This window comes from Halichoeres trimaculatus, unplaced genomic scaffold, assembly GCF_033239565.1.
Source record: "Halichoeres trimaculatus isolate MK-OKI-2021-1 unplaced genomic scaffold, fHalTri1.1 fHalTri1_scaffold_11, whole genome shotgun sequence".
Lineage (NCBI taxonomy): Eukaryota > Metazoa > Chordata > Actinopteri > Labriformes > Labridae > Halichoeres > Halichoeres trimaculatus.
The window spans coordinates 10,819,105-10,839,955 of record NW_027437189.1 but is presented as its reverse complement, the minus strand read 5'-3'; the positions used below and the strand labels follow the sequence as shown (position 1 = coordinate 10,839,955).

The 20,851-nt window shown below is 42.6% G+C and overlaps 2 protein-coding genes across 2 annotated transcripts in view; one reads left to right on the top strand and one right to left on the bottom strand.

Moving 5' to 3' along the window:
• Window positions 1-322: 322 nt before the first annotated feature.
• Window positions 323-5,660, top strand: exorh (extra-ocular rhodopsin). Its single transcript, XM_074682440.1, has 5 exons — window positions 323-942; window positions 1,104-1,272; window positions 1,447-1,612; window positions 2,352-2,591; window positions 4,760-5,660. The coding sequence occupies exons 1-5, from the start codon at window positions 582-584 to the stop codon at window positions 4,886-4,888; spliced, it is 1,065 nt and encodes a 354-aa protein (XP_074538541.1). The 5' UTR covers window positions 323-581; the 3' UTR covers window positions 4,889-5,660.
• Window positions 5,661-5,913: 253 nt separating this feature from the next.
• Window positions 5,914-20,851, bottom strand: part of plxnd1 (plexin D1) — a 74,414-nt gene continuing 59,476 nt past the window's right edge. The window contains exons 25-36 of the mRNA XM_074681698.1: window positions 18,912-19,110; window positions 18,657-18,803; window positions 18,356-18,512; window positions 17,885-17,988; window positions 15,695-15,758; window positions 14,370-14,404; window positions 13,637-13,741; window positions 13,290-13,453; window positions 13,051-13,198; window positions 8,023-8,163; window positions 7,874-7,948; window positions 5,914-6,891 (exon numbers count right to left, since the gene is read on the bottom strand). Coding sequence (XP_074537799.1) covers window positions 6,775-6,891; window positions 7,874-7,948; window positions 8,023-8,163; window positions 13,051-13,198; window positions 13,290-13,453; window positions 13,637-13,741; window positions 14,370-14,404; window positions 15,695-15,758; window positions 17,885-17,988; window positions 18,356-18,512; window positions 18,657-18,803; window positions 18,912-19,110 — 1,456 coding nt within the window. The 3' untranslated portion in view covers window positions 5,914-6,774. The remainder of the gene's footprint in view (window positions 6,892-7,873; window positions 7,949-8,022; window positions 8,164-13,050; window positions 13,199-13,289; window positions 13,454-13,636; window positions 13,742-14,369; window positions 14,405-15,694; window positions 15,759-17,884; window positions 17,989-18,355; window positions 18,513-18,656; window positions 18,804-18,911; window positions 19,111-20,851) is intronic.

The window sequence follows — 20,851 nt, the reverse complement described above, 5'->3', positions numbered from 1 at the left end:
AGGGGTATGCCCCACTGATTCTGATTACACTTAAAGCTATGAATTGAGCCCTGCATTATGCAGTGGTTGGGGATTAAGCTTTCACGGATGCAAATAAGTTGGATTGCTGGAGAAATTTCATTTAAGAGTGGACAAACTACAAATAGGCTGATTCCCTCTCAGCCTCCCCTCCCACTCTCATCTCGGTGTAATGATGCATTGATGAGCTTGACAGTTTAATGACGGGTTTCTGATAGCCATCGCAGCAACCTCTCACCTTGAGAACGCTTAGCATACTGCATAGCTATTTCTGGAGTTTTCTCCTGAATGTGCGTGTGGAAATTGAAGACAGAGAGGGAGTCTTGAGATTGAGAGTCTTAATTCCATCTCTGCTAACACTTTACTCCATGCACGTCCCCTAATCCTTTGGCCTGTTAAAAAGGTGCTGCGCTACTCCAGGGGGCTGCAGAGCGCATCTTAACTTCCACCAGACATCCTCTCTCCCCCTTTTTGCTCCTGATAGCTGCACAACAAGACTCCTTCACTGTGTTTGATTTTGAGAAGAGGCACAGTGTGTTTATCCAGCGTCAACACCTGCAGCCATGAATGGCACAGAAGGACCCAACTTTTATGTCCCCATGTCAAACAAAACGGGCTTGGTTCGCAGCCCGTTTGAGTACCCTCAGTACTACCTGGCTGAGCCCTGGAAATACTCCCTTGTGGCTGCGTACATGCTGTTCCTCATCATCACTGCCTTCCCCATCAACTTCCTCACTCTGCACGTCACCGTGAAGCACAGGAAGCTGAGGACCCCTCTGAACTACGTCCTGCTCAACCTGGCCGTGGCTGATCTCTTCATGATCATTGGGGGCTTCACGGTCACGCTCTACACGGCCCTGCATGGATACTTCAGCTTAGGGGTCACCGGCTGCAACATAGAAGGATTCTTCGCCACCTTAGGGGGTAAGATGAGTTGTGTTGAATGTTCCAGATTGTTCATGGTTGATTTTACGTGACATTTTTGTGTTTTGGAATCTAAACACACCAATCTGGATGCTTAGAATTTCAAAAAACTGCTTTTCAACTCTTGATACTGAGTTAAAGTGTCTTCCTTTATGCCTTAGGAGAGATTGCACTCTGGTCTCTGGTGGTGTTGGCTATTGAGCGCTACATTGTAGTCTGTAAGCCAATGTCCAACTTCCGCTTCGGGGAGAAACACGCCATCACTGGGCTGGCATTTACATGGATCATGGCCTTGACCTGTGCTGCTCCACCTCTGTTTGGATGGTCCAGGTACTTGATGTTTCCACATCTAAAAGAACAGAAAACCAAACAAACCATGTGTTGATGCTTTCAAAGCACCTCAGAGATATATATTTTTGTTCTTTAAAAACAAACACCTGCTTTCAGACTCTGGTGTGATGGTGTTGATGAAATCTCTGAGATTTATATTGTGTGTGGATGCAGGTACATCCCAGAGGGAATGCAGTGCTCCTGCGGGATTGACTACTACACTCCTAAGCCTGAGATCAACAACACCTCCTTCGTCATATATATGTTTGTCCTCCATTTCTGCATCCCCCTCTTCATCATCTTCTTCTGCTACAGTCGCCTGCTCTGCACTGTGCGAGCGGTAAGACGGCGACAGCCAGACATGATATTAATAATAAGGATGCAATACCTTGTTTGTCTCTGCAGAGATACTCTTTATTTTGTCTCTTTTTTTTTTTTACCTGCATTGCCTCCGCAGGGAGGTGGAGCAGCATCACAGAGCAGGGTCTCAGGAGATGTGAGGGGATTTAGTGGCTCAAGGACACTTCAGGAGGGCAGATCACTGCCAACATGGCGGCTTAGACTCAGCTCCTCCAGCTGGGGGGCAGTCTGCCTGCTCGCTGTGATGCCCTCATTAATAATAATAAAACAGCATTGATAATGTATTAGCAGTCATTAACAGCTAGAGAAAAGTGTCGGAAATCTTAATTTCAGAGGGTTTAATTTGATTTTTTTCACAACGAATCAAATGTAGGACAGAGTTTATGGGCCACATTGGAGGAAAAATCGAATGAAAGAAAAAGCTTATATGATGAGTTATAATTTAATCACTGCATACTCAAAGGCTCGTAGTATCATTAAATAAAGCACTTAAAGAGAATAGACAAAGCCTTTTGAGAAGCCACACCAGACATTAACGAAACCTTCAACATTATGATAAAACCAACATACCAGAGATTTGACTGTTTGCTGTTAGATAAATGATCTGTCAGTCAGAATAATCCTTTATTCTTTCAGATGATGGATTGAACACTCTGTGTACACTAAAATCAGAGATTATCCCCTGAATAAGTGAATAACCTGCATGTGTCCGTGCTCAGGCTGCAGCTCAGCAGCAGGAGTCCGAAACCACCCAGCGAGCGGAGAAAGAGGTCACACGCATGGTTATCGTCATGGTGATCTCCTTCCTGGTGTGCTGGTTGCCCTACGCCAGCGTGGCTTGGTACATCTTTATCAATCAGGGGGCTGAGTTTGGACCCGTGTTCATGACCGCTCCGGCTTTCTTTGCCAAGAGCGCTGCCCTGTACAACCCTGTGATCTACATCCTGCTGAACAGACAGGTGGGTGAAAGAAACACACTGCTTTGATTATTTTCAGTTTAAAGGGGAAAGTTCTGCCTCATTTACAATTTCAGGAAGCTTAAATACTTTCTTTAATGAGACTTTATACTAATGCATTCCAGAGTCAGGGTTATATCTGAACCCTAGCTTAAAGCTTTTTAGCTGAAAGGCTCTGAATATGAAATAGATGGCCCCTGACCTTCCTCGACTTCACAACAAAAGACAGTAGTTTGTCTCATTTTAAGCATCTATACTGCCAGTGCTTTTCAACAGTGAGAACTTTCCCCAGGAACTAGACGCCTATTGAGGAACTCTGTTTGGCTGCAAAAACTTACAAATCTACAGTATACTAAAAAACCCCAGACATCCTACTGATCCAGGAAACTTTCTCAGTACACAACGGATTAGACTACCTGGCATACTGTTTCCCACAATGCACGGTACTAACGCTGTTTGTATATGCAGGTGGCAGGTGTTGGTGAATTACAGCGATCTACTGAAATTAGTCTGCATTACAACTATAATACAACAACACTAACCTTAGGACATCTGTGAGATAGACGTGAAGTGATGCGAAAGAAACACCAGTAAATCTTAGTGTGTACTTCTACAAATTCATTAGCTCATATAGATCACTAAATTACTTTTTAAATCATACATGGATTATATGGAAATAGGTTTTCCATCAGCTATGAAAATAAAAATCTCTTTCAGATTTTTTTCAATAAACGATATAACTTTTATAAATCAAGTATGATGATTCTGTATGATATGATTGACAAAAAAAAATAAAATGCAGAGATCTGCCCATAGATTGTTTTGTACATTTATAATAAAGGCAAAAAAAACATACCTGTAGCTCCGTAGTAGTATACTACAAAGCAGACCTAACACAACAGCCATACTACATACTACAAGCAAAAGCAGTAGGTTGTATGTAGTGCGTATTACATACTACATTGACATGTAGAATGTAGTATGTGGAAGGCGGTTTGGAAAACAGCCTTTGTCTCAACAGCAGGAACCAGACTGAGAATTTAGTTCAGGAGTAGTAAATCTCTGCCTCTACTGAGGTGGGTAGCACTTTGCAAAGATCCAGGAGCTTCCAGGTGCGAGGTCTAGAATGTGGGACATTTCTGATTGGTCGAGTACCCACATTATTATGATTCAGCAGCTAGCCACAATAACGTTACACTCAGTTGATTCAGTCACCTTGATTTAATAACAGTCGTCTTATTCAGTCTGGTAACGATGAATGTGTCTCTGCAGCTTTTGGTGTTGTAGTTTGAAGTGTGACCTTGTAAATCTGGTATCTTTCATCTGAACCTATTAGAGAATAGTGAGTTTACAACAGCGGTTGAAACATTGAAATGTATCCTTCTTTTTCTTTTTTTTTCATACAAATATGAGCTATTTATGGCTCAAATGTGATTTCTGAATCAGTTTTCTGAAAAAAAAAAACAGTGAAAGACACAAAAATCAACACTTGGTGCCAGGACAGCACGGCGGTTAGATCCCCCCCAGTGAAGCTAGTCCCATGAGAGGTCATCTCAGATCCAACCTTTCCCTCATGTCACACTGTCCTCTCTGAAAAAAAATAGTCTGGATGGATTCACTAACTTTACAAAAACTTTGATTACTAAATTGATGACAAAGGAAAACCTTTTTTTTTCTTCATCCATACATCAGTCACATGGTTGACCTTGTGATATTTTTTCTCTTTAGGCTGCTGTGAGAATACCTGGTGTCCTAAACAATGTTGTACTTTATTTTGATTTAAACAATGTATACAGTTATCCATCAGCCACAATAACCAGTTAAACATCAGCATTTACTTGAACTTTTTAAAGCTTTGAAAACATGTGTTTTAATTTCTTCTTTATAATTTTGATATTGACTTCATGTTGATGTATTGATATAGTCATTTTTGTTGTTCATATACATTCGAGTTATTGCTCTGCATATCATATTCTGCATTTAACGGTTGATTCTTCGAAACTTTAAGAAAAGGGGATTTAAATCCTTGACCTCTACATATATTCAATCAATAAATTGGGCTAATGGTGAATGTGTTGGTACATTAACTAAATGTTCTGATGACTTCTTCCACCTCTGAGTGACTATGTAATGCAACGTGTGATTCTGACCTTTTCTTCTTTGGCCTCCAGTTCAGAAACTGCATGATAACCACAGTGTGCTGTGGAAAAAACCCATTTGGAGACGACGAAGCGGCAGCCACTGCCATCTCCAAGACTCAGACTTCATCTGTCTCCTCCGGCCAGGTGGCCCCTGCTTGACCTGTCCTCCCCCTCCTTCCTAACCAGCCCCCTTCCCCCCTCCTGAACGCCCCATCTGTCCCTACACACCTAGGGACCCACCACCGCCAAGCAGCACTACTGTTCTCTGGGCCAATCCTCTTGACTTACCTCTCCATGTGTCTCCACTGCAGTGGCACCGACAGACTGATGAACTCAAGAGCCAGCGTGTGTATTTTCAATCCATTTAATCATGGAAAGTGTTCAGCTGGCTCCACGGAGTTTAACCCGACACTGAGGCTGTATTTGCCTGTGATATGATCCAGCTGAACACATTCCAAGCTCTCAACTACCCAAAAAAAACATGTAATAGGTAAAAATCGAATTAGACAACCCATGCTGGGTGATTTCAACCACATCAAATCCTGTTTGAGTAAATGTAGCAGCTAGATATCACTGAAATGAGCTTCAAACGTGTCTTCTGTTTGAATACTTAGGTGAAATTAGTCATGATTTTGTTTAGGAATCTCAGATGGCTTCAGACGAGGCTGTCCTCTGGTCTTTGTGGTGACAAAGCTGGGGTTGTTAGTTTGTTTTTTTGGCCTCGACTGAAACATGAGTGTAAACAGATGGACCTGGAAAAAGCCTTTGCAGGGAGAAGGCGCCTCCTGCGTGAGAGCTGATACGTGTGTCTGTGTGAGTGTGTGTGGATGGATGTAGGAGAGGATATGAGGAAGATATGTTCGTTATGTAAAGGCTAAATTGATGTGGAAGTTGTTCTGTGTCCTGCAATAAAAAAAACAAAGCTAAATGTCTGCAAGCCTTTTCCCTTATCCATGTTTTTCATGAGACTTTTTTTTTTTTTTACAAGCTTTCTGAGACGTTCCAGATGCTTGTTTGCCGGCTTTAAGGTGGCTGGCCAGATCCTAATGGCTCTCAAACGCTGTTAACTTTGTGATGCTGTAATGCGTTTAGAATGAAGCAATTTAAGACTTAATACAATAAACATGGACATGATTGGACGCACTTAAAATCCTAAATACTGTAATTTATTTCACAAACTCTGACAAGTCATTTGGCATCACAAATACAGTCTCTCCTCAGGTTATATTGAGCTCACATTTTTTTCTCATAAATGTAAATTTCCCTCTTTTAAATTGGTCAGAATCCAACATGAAATTCATTCGTTTACAAGCACACACTGATCAACACTTCTATACTGCTGCAGCTCTTCCCAGTGAGCTGCACTACATCTGATTTCATATATTTCACTCATTTAAATTCTTCCCCTCCTCTCCTCCCTGACCCATCATCAGCCTGCGGAGCACATTAGGTCCGATTGTTCAAAGCACCGATGGGACTGAGTCACCCATCTTCACCGGTCACACCGGAGAGCGCTGCAGGCTTTAGGAGATGAGAGGAGCTTATAGAGGTCCCTCCTAGTCATCCTGATGAACAGGCCACTTTAAAAGAATTATAACACATCTATAAATATTGCTATGGACATTATAATACAGTACAGTGCATCATTGGCTCGTTCCCTTTACGTCAAGGGTTCAGTGCGTTAAGACTGCCACCAGGGCTTATCGCAGGTTCCAGTAGCTGCAAAGACATCCAGAAAAAAGCTTCTTCTCCAAGCTTCTACACCTTCCCTCTAAAGCATAGCCGAGCCAGACTCTCCAAGTCTCTGGGATAGATTCGGGAAGATTGCTTTGCATTCCCAGATCCAAGGAACAAATGCATGTTTTGTGTCACTGGCAAGTTTCAAGTTCTCTGCCACTTTCTTATGCTTTGAAAAGTCCATGTGCACATGAATGATGCTCATGAAGGCTTACTCTTCAGTGGCTGAGCTTTCCCAAGAATAAGGTGAAAGGCAGCTCTCAGCAGGAAAAAAGAGATGGCGAGTAGAAAAGAAGACACCGGCAGGTTCAGGCTTCACTGCAGCACTCGTAGATGTTGTCTTCGACCAGGGCGATGACCTGCTCGAACTTGTGGTGCAGCTGAGTGCGACGTGCAGTGGGATTGGACTCCAGAGCGCTCACCACCTGACCAAAAAGGAAGGAGACAAAAAAAAAACAAACAACAAAGGTGACTTTCAGTGGCTGTCAAGCATTCATGCATCCATCAGCCACCTGCCCGGACATAGAAAGTTGAAGGAGAGAAAAGCAGAGCAGCAGAGGAACGAGTGAAGTGCTTCTCCAGCCTTCACGCATGCCTCCACACCACAAAAGCCTTTGCTCTTCACATATTTACAAAACCCACATCTGCTCTCTTATTCAAGTCCAATAGATGTCACCGCGTCAGTGGGATTTATGGGCTCTTAGCAGCAGTGTGCTACCAGGCAGAGAGAACTGAGCCGGGGCGAGAGAATAGGCAATCAGAGGGCCATTCACAGAGTGCTGTGAATCAGTCTAAGCTCCTGGCCCACGTCAGTACAGTAGCATGACAGAGGAAAGCAGCTAAACGGCATTATCATGAGGGTGCTCCATTAAGGCACAGTCACCGCTGACTAAAGCCTCTCCTAAGAACAGTCACAGCGGTGAGGAGACATGGGGGAGGACAGCAGGGGCTGGAGGAGGGCTTGTTCAAAGAGAGGAGCAGATATGAAGCAGCAACTTCACAGGGTCATTAAGCAGATAGGGGCTGTGGATGGAGTGAAGGTAAACAAAAGTTGTTTGCTTAAAGTGAAAGCTATCTGAGGGCTTCGGGAGGAGTTTGAACACTTTTAATGCTGGCGGCTGCTGGACGGTTAGTTCATATCTGATGATTCCTGCCTGGATAGAAAGTAGCTATTTGGCGCAGATATTTGGTGCACCACACGGCAAATGAGAGACAGGTTGTTTACAGCGGGCTCGATTTCTCAAAGTGATCTTCCACGCTGATATGTCACGCTCTGATACCCGTTTGTAGAAAACCTGAACAGCAGAAATAGCGAAGCAAGGCTGCAGCAAGGGGCCGGTTTCAACATGAGAAACACATTTTATCTGATTTAAATACAGAGAAGTAACTGAAGACGTCTCCTCTTACCTGGTTTCTGTATCTCTTGGCATATTTGTAGATTTCTGACAAGGCCAGGTTGGTGTTGAAGTCATTTCTGTATTTCTAAAAGATGAAATTCTTGATTAGTTTCTATTCAAAAATAAGATTTTCCAGTATGAGAGGATGTTTTTACTCACTCGTGATTCCTCTGCTAGGTGAGCATTCATCTCCTGCTCACTGAGAGGTGCCATGTCTTGGATCTGCTGGTAGTAGCACTGCACTCTCTTCTTATACTCAGGGATCTCCTTGGCATACAGCAGCTTGTTCGTAGGAGAGTCCTAAAAGAAAGAATAAGAAATGACATCTGAAGTTTTAACCATATTCCACCGTATTCCAGCAATATGAAATTTAGCAGCAGGTCCATGCAAGGAAGCAGATAACTGGCAAGCACATGTTTTGTTTGCTTGAACAGATGTGTGTGGACCCCCTCCTGCTCGGACAGATTTCCATCTACCCTGATTCAGGTCGGGCAAATTAGAAGCATTTATCTAATATGGATCTAGTTTCAGAGGCTTCGAGGCATTTTCATAAATAACCAAGATGGCTGCTGATATGTTGGCTACAAAATCATGTCGTGCTTCACGTCAGTGTATTATGTTCAAGAAGGAGCCATACGAGCTGGATGTATGAACGAGCTACCAGGCCAAGCAGTAAGCTCTGGAGTTGGAAAAAAAACATAAAGATGTACAAGAACTGCAGAACCCTGAATGTCCACTTAAAGCGGGCTCCAAAAGCAGAGTGAGATGCATAATCACCCATGTTATTACTTTTTTAAAGTTATTTTTAAGACTTTTATGCCTTTAACTAGAAAGTAGAGAGGACAGTGAATAGAGCAGGAAACAGGGCAAGACTGGGGAGAGACATGCAGGAAAGAGGCCACAGGCTGGATTCAAACATGGGCCGCCTGCACGAGGGCAAACCTCAACCACTAGGCCATCTGCGCTCAAATACTTAAAATTAATTTGTCTGTTTAAATAATATTCTGATGTATGTTCTGCATATTTTCGCATAATGAAGGGTGTGGCTTAGCTGACTGACAGACAGTGCATTCCAGCAGAATCAAAACCAAAAGTCTGGTTGAGGCATGGTTTCGAACAGGGTTGCTGGAAATTTTCCATGGGAGTTTTTTTTTTTAAAGAAATTAATGGGAATCAACCAGAATTGACAGGGAAATTTGAGAATTTTCTATTAATTGCATTTACTTGGTTTATTTATTTTTTCAGAAAAAAATTTAAAAGATGTATAAATGTTAATACATTTGGTTTGTTATAAGCACACATGCATCCAAACATGTCTAAAGTATGATTTTTAAATGACATTATATATAAATTTTCAGGAATTTTCCCAAACTGAGTACGTGTGTGATGCAACATTAATAGATTACACTAATCACTTTTTGGAACAATTTTTCTGAAGATAAACAAAAAACCATGAATGGTGAAAAATATAAAAAGATTCAGGCATTAATAACAGCCTGGACATTTTCCTCATGTCAAGACCTTGAAGAAAGGTCCCATTCGCAAAATGTCAAAATATTTATTTGAGCTTCTTTTTCAGGCTGTGCTTTCTGCTTATCATTGATCATGGACCTCATCACCTTCAATGGCTAATGTCTCGTTGTGACTGGTCGTCATCTTTGATGTCACAAGACGGTTTCTTTCACAGAGCAGCAAAAACCATGAATGGTAAAAAAAAAAAAAAAAAGATAAATAAATAAATAAACAAATAAAATACAATAAATAAATACATAGATTAATGAATAATGAAAGAATAAATAAATTTTTGGCAATCAAATTTTTAGAAATAATGCTACAATTTGAAATTCCAATATACCAGAGACAAAATTCCCTGAAGTTTTTAGCAATCTTTCCGGAAAATGTCCATCCCTTTTAAATTCTAACTTCTAATATAGGGACTGTCATCATTTAACTTAAGCTTAAGTTTAAGTTATTTCTTTGAAATAGGGACATGTACATGTTAAAATGCAAGATTATAACCAATGGCTAATTTCCATCTTTAGTCCCTTTGGCAGGTTGATGTCAACAACATAAAATAATCAAATCAACAAGTGGAACAGTTAGCCAGTAGGCAGGAGGAGCAACGCAAAGAGAGAAAATGTGTCCTTAAAAACACAATGGGACAGAAAATAAAAGAGAAAAGCAAGAGCGATGAAAAGCATAGTGGATCATGAAACATACAGGCCAAGGTTTAGGGGACCAAACGTATTTCAATAGTGTTAAATGCTAAAATTAGTAAGTGCAGTGCAGAGAGCTGAAGTGTTAAGGTGTAAGGTGCATAGTAATCTTGCAGATTGGCCAATGAGGCAGCAAACAGAACTAAACTTTATTACAGCTCCTCTGAAACTATTTGGTTATGTCACTCAGACATCCATCTTTCCTACAGTCTGAGGAGTTGATGCTTTATAAAGCTTCTCACACACAAGTTCTCCTCTGTGACCCATTTCATAACTCCCTTCTGGACTTCAGCTTTCATCAAAGATATTTGTGTCGTCCAAATAAGGAGCTGCTCAATAGACTGAATGCCTTCTGTTGAAGGCCAAATCCAAGCCAGCCTAAAAGGAGACAATACTGGAATGGGAGCAGTTTCCTCTCCACAGAACAGGGCACTCACAAACTCCAGAGCAGGAGAAGGAACATTCCAGACTCAACAATACTCCCTCATACCTCTGTCGCTCGCCGCGCAGTCGCTTCAGGCCCTCACACTGCTGTTTGTTCATGCAGAAAGAAAAGTGGAAGGGCTAAGAGGTTGTGGGCACACTCTGGTTTTAGTGGCGACTACTGTTGCGAGCGAGTGTGTGTAGTTCCTCGTGAGCTTTGTGAGTGTGGGTGAGAGAAAGGGACAGCGAGGAAAGTAGGACAGGAGGGAAAAGAGACGGCCAGCCTCAGCTTTCAGCATCAGTGAATGTGCTTACAGAGCACCTTAATATTTCTGCGTGTCACCACTTATTTGTGTCAACTGATATATGTTTGTTTGCGTGTGTGTTTGTAGGTTAGGGGGAGGGGACAGGCCATGGTTGTGGTTGCCCCCCTCCTATAGGGAACCCTCGCGCTTCCTGTCCGCAAGGTCACTTCCTGCTGCTCACCCATCTGCCAGGTAACCCCACTGTGACCCCGTGGCCCCTCGGTGTCTGAATCTCGCCAGATAAGAGGGTTTCCGTGGAAACAGCAAGCGTTGCTTACTTTCCTAACCCCTCTGTCTCATCCCTGCTATGCTCCCGATAACCCAGACGCAGAATCCTGCACTGCCCTGTCCTGCGGCAGACTCACACACTCGTACAAATCCAGAATAAACACCTGAACAAAATGTAGAGGTGTGTCATGCCAGTCTCCTTGACCTGCAGGAGAAATGGGACCTTATCCTTGATGGTGACTCCACAAACTGTGCACAGCCAGATGGGACATGTTAATGAGGAGGCTGCAAACACACAGTGGGAGAAAAAATCCCACTGCCGCAGGTTTTATAAAGTCTTCACATCCGAACACGAGGAGGTACCTGGCTGCATATACACGGGATACTGCCACTGTCTCCTTGGCACTGAAGAGGAGTATATAAATCAGAGGGTTTCTCAGCGAAAGAGGAGCATTATTTGATGAGTCCTCCGTCCCCTCCAGGGAGGAAGCCGGTCAGAGAGAGACAGGAAGCAGAGCATGCTCAGGGTCATGGTGTTCGAGGGATGAGACGGATTTGTGGGCAGCAAGGACATTGACATGCAAACACACACACACACACATTCAGACAAAAGAGAGACAGACAGATGGATGTGAGAACGGCTGAACACAGACACACGGGCACCCTCGCACAGCGCAAAAAGAGATCCCTGGTGCTCATGACCTTGGATCAGCATAGTAGACTGAAATAACACGAGGAGAGGTAGATGGAGCTGACAGGCTGGGGGCTGAGGGACAGAGGTTCACAGGAGGACTCAGAAGGTGTGAGTCTAGATAAAACATGGATGGACAGCTAAGCTGGCATATAGACAAACAGATAGGCTTATACTTGAGTGGAGCGCCTTTATCTGATGAGGTTATTAATTAGTGATCCTCCTCAGAGGATGTGAGGCAAAGATACAGCACTTTTCACGCCTTATTGAAGTCTGTCTGAGTCAGTCCTACTGAGTCAAATCTTAATGCAGAAACATCACCAAAGAGGTGGATCTTTATATGATCCAAAAGCATTTCTTTCAACAGCTCACAGTTTGACTTTTTTTAGATTCTTAAGGCCTTTGCACACCATCGGGGACGTGAATAAAGGGCACGAAATTGTAAACATTTGGAGGTGTTGTATTCAAACTCCACAGGTATTCTCCTCCATACGATGTCTTTGTAATCAGAATCAGAATCAGAATACTTAATTGATCCCGAGGGGAAATTTCATTTCAGTTGCATCCCTTTCAAGACATGTAAGAAAACAGACAGTGATATGGAAATACAGAAATGGGAGAAACCTAGGAGCTGCTACCTCCTAGGCGTCCAGCGCTCCTTTATAATAGACATGAAATAAAAACATTGGGAGAAGAGAGGGAAAAAAAAGGTTGATTCCAGACTATTCCCCAACAACAGGGCAGGGGCAATCATTTTTTTTTTGTAGTTTTTATGTCTTTTATCGTAAAGAACCCGATGCTGGGACACAAACACAGTCAATGTTGAATATTTTGGTAGGTGATGAGTCAACGATGAGCATTTTGATTGAGGAAGTGTACTCGTTGCAAGCGAAACTTTGGAAAAAATCATTCGCAAAACATTCGCATGAAAACATTCAGGGCTTTAAGATCATGATTTGATTTAAAATTGATTCTTGATACACAGTCAGGTTCCACTTTTGCTGATTTCAGGATTTAATCCACGTTACGCACTAAGAAAAGTACAATAACAATTCCTTATATGACGTACAGACACAGAAAATGTGTCGGCTTTTACATCTCAGTAACTTTTTATCAGCTGTTGCAATAATGTAATCACACAGAGGCAAACCTTCAAGGACCGAGAGGACTTGGAAAGCATGCTAGGCAGGTTTGGAAATTTTCTTTTAATTAGATTTAATTAGAGCTGGTGTTGTTAACTTCAACATTTAAAAAAAAAAAAGTAACTTCTCACTGAGTCCGACACAGAATATTTCTGCAATTGATTGATCAAAGATAATCTCACCTTTCCGAGCTGCAGGTCAGAAATGGAGCAGGCGTCGATGAAGGCCTGGGCGATGACGGACAGACAGGCATCCATGTGATCCGTCTTATCGATGTCAAACACAAACTGAGGATTCTTCAGGATGTTCACCCAGAAACGCAGAGGTAAACTGCACCAGGAGGAGGAGGGGGGAGAAGTTTTTAAGGCTGTTCTCTTGGAATGACCGAAGCGGACTTTGATCACAGAGTGAAGTCGTGTACCTGTTGGTTTTCCAGATGTGAAGGACGTCTGGGTCCGTGATGCCCCGTTTGTCAGCCTGCTCCTCCAAGAAGTCAAAGAAATATTTGACAGCCAGAGGGGGGCGGTCTGCTGGGATGCTGAGGATGGCTTGAAAGAGGTCATCCAAGAACTTCTGAAGAGTTCCCTGTGGAGGAGGAAGAAGGCGGCTCGTACATACGCAGAGACATGGTTTCATGGGATGTGGGAATTACTCTACGGCCTCTGAGGCTAATACAGGCCACAAAAAAAGACAGATGACTCTGAAGAAACGCTGTAACGTAAATCTCTTTGTAGTTTTCACAAAAGATCTATTGTGTCTTGTGGTCACCTTTGTGGATAGAAGGCGTGTCAGGTAGATTTCAGGCAGGACTTTTTTGCGGTGGCTCTGCCTATGTGACCTCTTGGGCTCCATTAGCTCATCATGAGGTAGGACCTGGAGGAAAAAGGGCCAAAGATCAATATCCTGCCCATGAGAAACCCTCTCATGAGTACCTTAATGAAAGCTCTCTGTCAGTGCTCTCTCTGTTGTCTGAGGGGGAATTTTCTGTTTCTTGCATTAGACACATGATCCAGAAACCACATCAGGGTATTTTGAGGCACTGAATCATACACAAAAATGAGGAAGCAAGTGGGAATTGGGAAATTTTTCATGCTCTTCTGTGGTTGCTGTGTACAAGATCATATTTCTGACTAGCTCAGACAGGTCTAAATCAGGGTGAGAAGAAAGAAGCAGCCAAAATCCACCTACATGTGTCAAAAAAGAGGGCTACTGAACTGTCCAGCAAAACTAACTATTCACCCGGCAAATTGCATTCTGGGGAACTCATTATTCTAAAGTCAAAGGTCCCATATCTACGCTGACGTTTATAAAAAGGCTTAAGCGGCATTAGCGCTGTCATGTCCTCTCAGCAGCTTTCCTTTTCACCTCCATTCACCCCTTCCTCTCCCCGTCAGGCCTGCTCCAAACTGTCTAACAGTGGCAAACACAGGAAACGCTCTGGAAATAAACTCACTTAGGGCACTTACAGAAATGTTCTGATTGACCAGGAGGGGATACTTACCAAGTGTACATACTTCTCTGTATCCAGATCTTTAACTACGGAGACAAAAAAAAGAGAAACACACAGTGTGAAACAATGCGCAATCAGCGAGGTGGAGACCTGAGAGAATGAGAGGAGACAGGAGGAGTGTGACACAGAGGAGTGTGACAGATAGGAGGGAGGAAAAGAAGGGAGATTGACAGGAGAGCAGGGGAGATAGAGTACATGCGAGAGGAGAAAGTGATTAAGGTGGACGGTGGGCAGGTAGGGGAGGGGAGCTGTCGGAGAGAATGAAAAAGAAAGATTACGAGTGAAAGGAAAAAAAAGGAAAGAGAGAGATTAACGGAGGCAGACACACGGCGTCTGTGATTGGTTCTGGAGCCGGTGTAATGAGATGGTAATGCTCGCCCAGTGCTGGAAAGAGCATTAAAACCTTGCTGGTTTATATATAGAACTAAACACAAACACACACTCATACACATGCATGACACGTATGAACACATGTGGACGTGTGTCCAACACAAACTGAAGGCAGACACAAACAAATATGGTAGATTACCGTTCACAGGAACACACAGCAGAAAAACAAAGGCAGGCATTGGCAGACCCACACACACATACACACTCAAAACAATATAGTGAGTGTGTTCTCATTACAGCCTCCTCTGCCAGAGACGCTCCTGCCCAGCGGGCCTCAGGCCAGACCCTCACCACTGATCACAGACAGGCAGGACAGTGTTTTATATTAGCCAGGGAGCACTACAGGCTCATAACACTCCCTCAGTGCTTTGAAGCCAGAGCCAGGTTGGTCTACATAAGCCTATTTTTGGCAGAGTATGAATGAGAGGAGGGGGGGCTTTGATGGACGGAACCTGAAGCTCTGGTCTGGTACTGATTATGTAAGGTGGACCCCAAGACAAACGAATGGACAGGCCCATTAAAGGCTGCATGTAAACTCATCTGTCAACAGGCCGGTCTGTTGGTTGGTTACCCAGTTGAGGCTGCACAGTCGTCTGACTTGTGTGTGTGTGTGCGTGTGTGTACAATTTTTCCTAGAAGCCCGTGTTAATAATGGAGGGCAAGTTTTGAATGAAGCTGGAGGATCGGTCCCGTCTGAAGCGGGACAATGAGAGCAGGATTTATTAGGTGTGAGTGTGTTTAGATGTCTGTGTCCCAGGGGGCGAGGGTGTGTGGTTTCATGCATGTTTACAAGAGCGTATCATGTTCTCGTGATCAACTAAGCATGTGTCGTTTCCTGGGATAGAGTGAGTGAGTGTATTTATCCAAGTGTGGGTGAGTTTGTGTGACAAAGCAACAGAGAGTGGGTGTGTTTAAAGGTGACGTACCTCTCCCCAGGGTGTTCTCTTTCTTGTCTTTCATGCTCATAGCCAGCGATGCCCCCTCTGGGATCTGTGGAGGTAGAGAAGAAGGAGGGAGTGAGGGAGGAAAGACGAGAGAGGACAGAGGGCGCGGGGTCAGGGGTGAGCCAGGGTGCACCAGAACAGCATCATTAAGCATGCCCTCGAGGGGAGAGTGGTGTTGAGAGGTGTGCAAGCGCGCGTGAGTGTGTGTGTCAGACGTGTGTGTATCCAGAGTGGTGGTGACTCTGTAGGAGCATGGCTGGGCTCATTAAAGTCAACCTGTGGTGAAATGGATTGAACAGCCTTGCCAGTGAACCCAGACTGTTAGTACACGCTGCAGCTCGCTGCTTTCACAGCTCCGTCCCAACGGCTGAGCTAAAACTAAACAGAGCACTTAACAAGTACAGGTAAAGGGTCAAGGGTCGGAGGTCACTCACAAACTGTTTACTTAAGAATAAGTGAACTCAGACATAAGCAAACACACATTTACACGTTCAGTAGCATAATACACAGAATGTTTTTGAGTTATATATTTTATAAAATCTATTTTACAAATGAAAAAAAAAAACTGAAAAATGTCAGAAAAAAGTCTGCCGTTCACTCTGAAAATTAAAGTATTCACTCAGGTGAACCTTTACAAGTTTTTAATTACAGATGTAGTTAGTGTGTCCGTAGGAGCCTTTGCCTTGTTAACTGTTAACGTTATCATACTGTTTGTTTAGTCATAGCTTCCTAATATCACACTGAGTTGAAATGGATTTGACTTTTAAAAGTTTTCTACAAGGTGCCGCTTTACTTTTTTATTTAATAAACACAAATTAGTATTTTGAAAAATAGAAAAGGTTCAAATTAAAAGTAAAATGTGAAACAAACTGATTAATCTGTTGAGGATAAATAAAGCTCATTTCTAATTTAGTTTAAGAATTGCAAAACAATTTCTCTGCTCGTGAGGCTGATTAAAAAATTAAAAAAAAAATCCTTTTAATTAATTAATTTATTCAATTTACAGGGACAATGCATATTCATTAACATTTCTGTGAATATGTCAGTTAGCCAAAAGGCTAGTTTCCATCTGTAGTCCCCATTCAGATGTTAAAATAGGCAACTTAATAGGCACAAAATAAAATATAACATAATAAAATAATATCTGCAGACACAACACGCAGCATCGCCATAAATGTTGTTTGTTTTATCTAAATGACATCATTTGACGTCATCCTGATTGACCACATATTAAATAAACAGCTACAGGCTAATGTTTAATACAACAAATTTTATGATGTGTTAATTGTTGCAGTTTGCTCCTGACATTGAAAACCTTTAACTTGCAGCTAGAGCAATTTTGAGTCACTTTATCTTATTGAAAATATGAATATAACTGACAATCTTCTACAGCTTGACATATTTTTTCTGATTCTTGTGCCCCAAACATTAAAAATATACAAAAGTAACTCTTACCTTGTATTTTTTTCTTGGAGTTAAAGTTATGTTCTCAAGACTATCGTAAGTATTCATAACTAATTAAAAAGCCATCTTCACATGTTGCTGGCCAAAAGAAAACAGATATATTGGATTGTAATGAGCGCAGAATAATTGATGTTATTATCCAATTGTTATTTCTTTATTATATGAAAAAATAGATAAGATATCGTCAGTAAATATAAGCCATTGGCGTACTTACTCCCCATCAAGCTGCTTCAGTTTTGGCCATTAAAAAACAATATTGGTTGAACACTTTTAAAGCGTATGAATACTATAATAATGATTGGGTTATTTGTTGTTAGATGACAGTTGCTTTCAATTTTGTTTAATAACAAAAATAACTAGTGTAAAGACTTTGATAAAAACATATTGTATGCTGTTTGTCTGAATGTATAATCTGCAAAAACAACACAGGCTAAAAGCAGCAGCTCCTCTGTAGACAATGATCCTCACAGAGGCAGACACATCACACACCAGCAGACAAACATGAACAAAAACACCTGAGCCTAACTGTGTGCAGCCACAAAGAAACACCCAGCATCCTCCCACCCATGGACAGACACTGACACCATTTATAAGGACTTCTCACCTCCAACACCCCCGCTGTAGCTGTTACAATATCTGGGATATACAGGTGCACCATGACAACACCCACCACAGTGGTTTCTCACATACACACACAGACATACACACCTGGTAATGGAAGACCGTGTTGAGCTTCTTCCTGCCATCCTCCATCACAGAGGAGTTATCCAGGTCCTGCAGAAGCTTACTGTTGCTGCCAGAGTCGAACCACTCTGTAGGAGAGAAATGAGACCAGAGGAGGGAGGAGCGTGATATTAGACAATTTCATCCTAAATTTGGAAAAGAATATGCGAGACAGAGAGCAGTCGTGCTCTAAATCTCTGTGTCACGACCTGTGGAAATATTCTTGGGCCATTAATCAAATCAGCTCTGCAGGCTGCACAGCTTTGGAAAGCAATAACTCTTTGTGATTATGACTGTACACTCTCCTCCATGCATTCTGTCATTTATTATATTGCAGCCTCAGGTTAGTTGGGCTTCATGAGAGGAATTGACCTTTTGCAAGCAAGGGAGATTACTTTATCCCGTACGGTTAGGAAAGGAAAGGATGAGAATAATCAGAAGAAAATGTGCTCTTACCCAGGTCCACATCCTCCGCTCGGGGCCACTGGGAGAATGGCAGGTTTTTATAAAAGGCCTCTAGGATTTTTTCCTTCACCTGGCAGATTGTGTCTGTATTCATGACCCTGACCGGCAGTGAGTCCATGCCACAGCCTTGGAAGGACACATTGATGTTCTGCAAAAGGACGGCACAGATGTCATACTTTCAAAAAGAGGCTGGAGGTTTCAACATTCTGCATCTATGGAGGTTTCTTTGGGTTGACTTCCTCAAAAGCAAAACTGAGGATGTGAAAGATGAACTGAAAGTGAGATATCCGACCTGTGGCTTGGCCTCCACATTCTCCCGGAGTAGCCACTCCTCATTGAGGGTGTAGCGGGCCTTTCCAGTGATGGCGTCTATGGAGCCCTTGTTGATCTGCTGCTTGATAGCGCACAGCAGCAGAAAGAAAGGCTCACCCACTGTTTCCTGGAGAACATGAAATAGAGGTGGAGTCAAACAACACAGCTGTTGTGATTCTTTTAAATCAGAAAGGTTTCATAACTCTTCCTCTGTTTTTGTGCTCCTGCTCCTCACCTTGAGGTAGCTGTACATGCAGATGGACATCCAGTTGGTCAACATTTTCTCCACGACAGACTCAGTGCGGCGAAGCATTAGTTTTGGGTTCTTGGAAGCTGAAGCATCAATAAGATCCACAAGCAAATCTTTCATGATGCTTGTGTAGTACTCCAGCTTACCATGGAGGGCGATGGTTAGCAGAGACGCCAGGCTGCATCTGAACAGAGAGAAAAGAGATTAACAGAAGAGATAGATGTGAAAAAACACACTCCTCCACACTTCCTGTCAATGTGTGGCAGAAGGAGCTCACAGCAGAAGCCACAACAGGTCGCAGCACCTGTGACGGCAAATCTAAAGAAAGGTCTGATCTAATGCAGGGAGCGTCTGGGTGAGTAAGTCCAGAGGTGCTGGGGATTTCCCTAACAAAGCCCCTTTAAGCCAGGAGGAAGGGGCCACATCAGTTAGTAAGCGCTGACTCTGAGCTGGGACAGGGATGTGGTCATGCCTCTGTTTTTTTTCTCCTGTTCCCCACAATGATTGGCAAAATTTAGGACATCGGGACCAAAACAAGAGTTGCTGACAAATGAACAAGTGTTTACAAAGCTGGTCAACCACTTTTCTAAACATGAAATTTATCTTTATGGAGCACATAAAGACAGTCCTGCATGAAAGTAAATAAATGTGGTTGAAGCTTGAAACATAGACACCTTCTGTATACAGTGTGATGTATTTAAATACAACATTTAGAAAATGAATGCAGTCATGCAAAAATCATGTCATTCGAGCTTTTTAAGTCTCCTGGCATGATTCTTGGACACATGAAGTATTCTGTTTTTGATCCTTTTTTTTTTAAGGAAATCTTAAGAAATTAAGGAAACTGCAGAATCAGTTGAAAATTCTGTGACTTTGATGCAACATGACATTTTTTTCAACATCATGGAGTTGTTTGATGTCTCAAAAAGAAAAAGAAGATTTAAAAAAAACTTTAAGATGCTATGAGGAGGATCTGTTTTGATTGCACTCCCTCGCCACCTTGTGGAATGGAGTCTCAGCACACTGCGGTAAATTACTTTCAGTGAAGCGTGTTTGTTTTTAAATACGATGGAGATTGGCTTGAAAAAAAAAATCTTTGTTCAAGACAACTTTTTATTGGATACAATGTGCCGAGGTAAGGGACTTATCAGTACAGTTACGTAGCACTACGGTTTGAAACGTGGCACCAAGCAAACGTAGCAGCCAGCTAAATGTTAGCGATGTCAGAAGCCTGGTGCGCTGACGTATCTGTGGGCTAACAGGACAACATGTAAACACTGTTAGTTTGTAAGTAGTTTAATAGTAGCTTATATTTAGTGCAGCTGGAAGTCTGGTGCTCTATGACATGTCCGTGATGTGTAACCCCAGTAAATCCTGGTTAGCTATGTCCAGCCAGTCATACCAAGCAGAGCTAACGTAACCTCACTCTTCATTTTATTGATAGACTCTCAAGTTTGAACAGACCACCTCAGAATAACTGCTGCATGTAGGTTGGAATGAACATAATCACAAATAGCTTAGCTCCTGTGTTATAGAGTTAGGGTGACCATATTTTGATTTCCAAAAAAGAGGACAACGGCACTGGCCTCGAGGCACAAATTCAGACAGGCTTCTTATATTCTTAATATTTTCACTGCCCCGTGGTTACTCCCGTCTGTGGAAACACCACAGTACTGGATTTTTTTAGATGCTTCATGAATGACTTCAATAGAATGGGGGGCTTTTACACCTAGAGATGGGTACTGAATCAGGTACTTCAAAAGGTACAGACCGAATTCTGTCAAAAGTACCGAGTACCGATTCATGTAAAATCAAAAGGTACCACGTTTGGGTACCTGAACACATCCTTGTGACTGTGAGGAAGTGAAAGAATAGTCGATTTTCCATAATGGACATGAACACAGCATTGCAAGGGTATGTACTGA